This window comes from Tupaia chinensis, unplaced genomic scaffold (genome assembly GCF_000334495.1).
Source record: "Tupaia chinensis unplaced genomic scaffold, TupChi_1.0 Scaffold000394_1, whole genome shotgun sequence".
Taxonomy (NCBI): Eukaryota; Metazoa; Chordata; class Mammalia; order Scandentia; family Tupaiidae; genus Tupaia; species Tupaia belangeri.
In genome coordinates, this window is record NW_006159896.1 from 2,191,146 (window position 1) to 2,193,660 (window position 2,515).

The 2,515-nt window shown below is 59.6% G+C and overlaps 1 protein-coding gene across 1 annotated transcript in view; it reads left to right on the forward strand.

The window, feature by feature from the left end:
* The window catches only part of NIBAN2 (niban apoptosis regulator 2), a gene marked incomplete in the record, with an annotated part of 57,334 nt that overhangs the window by 44,341 nt on the left and 10,478 nt on the right, over positions 1 to 2,515 (forward strand). The window contains 2 exon segments of the mRNA XM_027774037.1: positions 23 to 111; positions 1,190 to 1,357. Of these exon segments, the coding sequence (XP_027629838.1) occupies positions 23 to 111; positions 1,190 to 1,357 (257 nt within the window).

Consider the following 2,515-nt stretch of genomic DNA (forward strand, 5'->3'; position numbering starts at 1 on the left):
CTCAGGCCTACGAGAGCCGGTCCCCGCCTCGAGCCATCATCAACAGTGCAGGCTACAAAATCCTCACCTCCGTGGACCAGTACCTGGAACTCGTTGGCAACTCCTTACCAGGTAGAGGTCCCCCTTGGGGCCCAGACACCCTGCACAGGCCTCAGGAGTTGGCCAGGGCGGGGCACGGCCTCAAGGACCTGAGGGGCAGGGGGTGCCTGAGGCCACACAGTGGACTGGGACGGACCAGCAGGGCACCCCCCACCCCAAGTCCTGCTTCCTGGCCTCAGGTCCCACAGCTGCAAAGGGGGGGCTCTTGCTCTGTGGCTTGCCCACTTCCCTTGGTCCTTGCCAGCCTCCCAGGGATGACGGGTGACGCTGCCCTGTGAGCTGCCTTTGCGGGGTGTCCTTATCCTAGAAGTCCTGTTTCGCCTCACCCCAGTGAAGCTCCCCAGAAGCCTTACAGGGCAACCTCTGCCTCTCAGATGACCCCTGAAACTGTGGGGCAGGGGCACATGCTGGCCGGGGGGGGGCCCAGAGCCCTGTGAAGGTTGAGGTCCAGTTGGAGGTGGCATCCCTGTAGTCTGGGGCCACCTGGGCAAGGTGCTTCCCCCTCGGCACGAAGAGGACCGACCTTGGGGTTTGTATACCCCGAGAGGGCCTGGGTGCACAGCCCTGCACAGGCCAGCGCTGAGCCGGGGCGCAAAGGGGAGCTGCATTGTCCTGAGATAAGGACAGACCTGGGGTCACAGCCAGCACAGTCATCTCGCTGGATCTCAAATATCCCAGAGGATAAAAGAGAGAAAAACTCCATTCGATTTGCTCCGTTCCCCACCCCCTCCCCCCCATGCCTTCCTCCCTGCCGGACGTTACACCCCTCTGGCCTCTGCAGTTGAAGTGTGAAGGGAAAACCAAGAGGGCAGAGCTCGGCCTTTGGACCCGAGGGTCCTGGTGCTCATCTGCGCGGAAGCATGGGGGAGAACCTCACCTGAGGCAGTGGTCTCACTTGTCACTAGCTCTGAGAAGCAAGTCTAAACGCATGCTGGGTTCTGAGGTTCCTGAGCCAGGCTGTGGCGAGGCTGCGGCCCCACCCCCATGACAGGCCAAGCTTCTCCAGGCCTGGGCTGGGCAGCAGCTCCCTGCCGTCCCCTGGCCAAGGGAAACCTCAGAGGGCAGCTCTCAGCAGGTGCTGTCTCCACAGGGACCACATCTAAGTCCGGCAGCACCCCCATCCTCAAGTGCCCCACGCAGTTCCCGCTCATCCTCTGGCATCCATATGCACGACACTACTACTTCTGCATGATGACAGAAGCCGAGCAGGACAAGTGGCAGGCCGTCCTGCAAGACTGCATCCGCCACTGCAACAACGGTGAGTGGCCTGCAGGTGATGGGGCGGGGTGGCGCCCGCTGCACCTGTTACTGCGCTGAGCGGAGACACCTAGTGGCTGAGTGTGGAGGGGCAACCCCACTCTGAGCTGTTGTAATTTAATTTCCCTTCTGGGGTTGTGAGCCACTTCTGTGAAGCCATGCTTCATCCCCTTTCTGGATGAAAACAGTTCTGTGGGACTTGTAAAATATTAGAAAACTGGGTCACAGAATCACTGTTCTGTTTCTGCCACTTCCTTGTGACATGTTCTTAGAAGACTGGCTTCCCCTCTTAGAACCTCTGTCAATTAACCTCTCATGGGGGTTTGGGAAGACACCATGAGCGTCCACTCCTTGCTTAGTAAAGATTATTATTATTATATTAAGGTTTTTGCCATGGGGCGCATGCACTTGCCAGAGAGACAGACAGACAGAGGGAGTGAGAAATTACCCCTGTGGAGGATGGCCACACCACAATCCCTTCTCCATTCTCCTGGGATTTGGGGCTTGTATGGACACGTGCCCAGTATGATTTTCAAACTGCCAGATCCAGGACTTGAACTGCAGTCGACCATGTGAGAGTCCAGCACCGTAACCACCATGGCACCTTCTAGCAGGTGAGGAGGGCAGGCTCCTGTGAGGAGGAGACTTAAAGGACGAGTAGTCATGGAACAGGGCGTCCAGACAGAGACCGCCAGGGTGAAGGAGGAAGTGGAGTTGGCAGTGGTGACCTGAATGGAGCTGGAGGGGGGCTCTGGGGTCAGGGCTGGAAGGGCCTTGGGGGGCTCTAAGGACTTTGATCACAGACTTAGAATTGTCTCCAAGGTGAGGGTCTCGCTGCCCCTGGGGAAGGAACAGCCCTGTCCTGGAACCTAGACTCAGGGAAGCCCTACGCCCACACTTGGTCATAGCTCCACAGGTGGCAGAGGGACAATGCGGACACCCAGGACAGCCTCAGGGTGGCCCCACCCATCCCGCTGGGCTGCCTCTGCCCATCTGGAATCTGCCAGGGGGAGGAGCAGTCTCTAGTTAGGCCAGCCCCTGCCACCTGGGCCTGGTCCTGCTGTCCACAAAGGGCCTCCTGTTCCTGTCCCCCTGGGGCTGGGACTGTGGGCCAGGCGGGGTCAGGGACGCTGCCGGCTCGGCTGCCTGGCCTGGGACG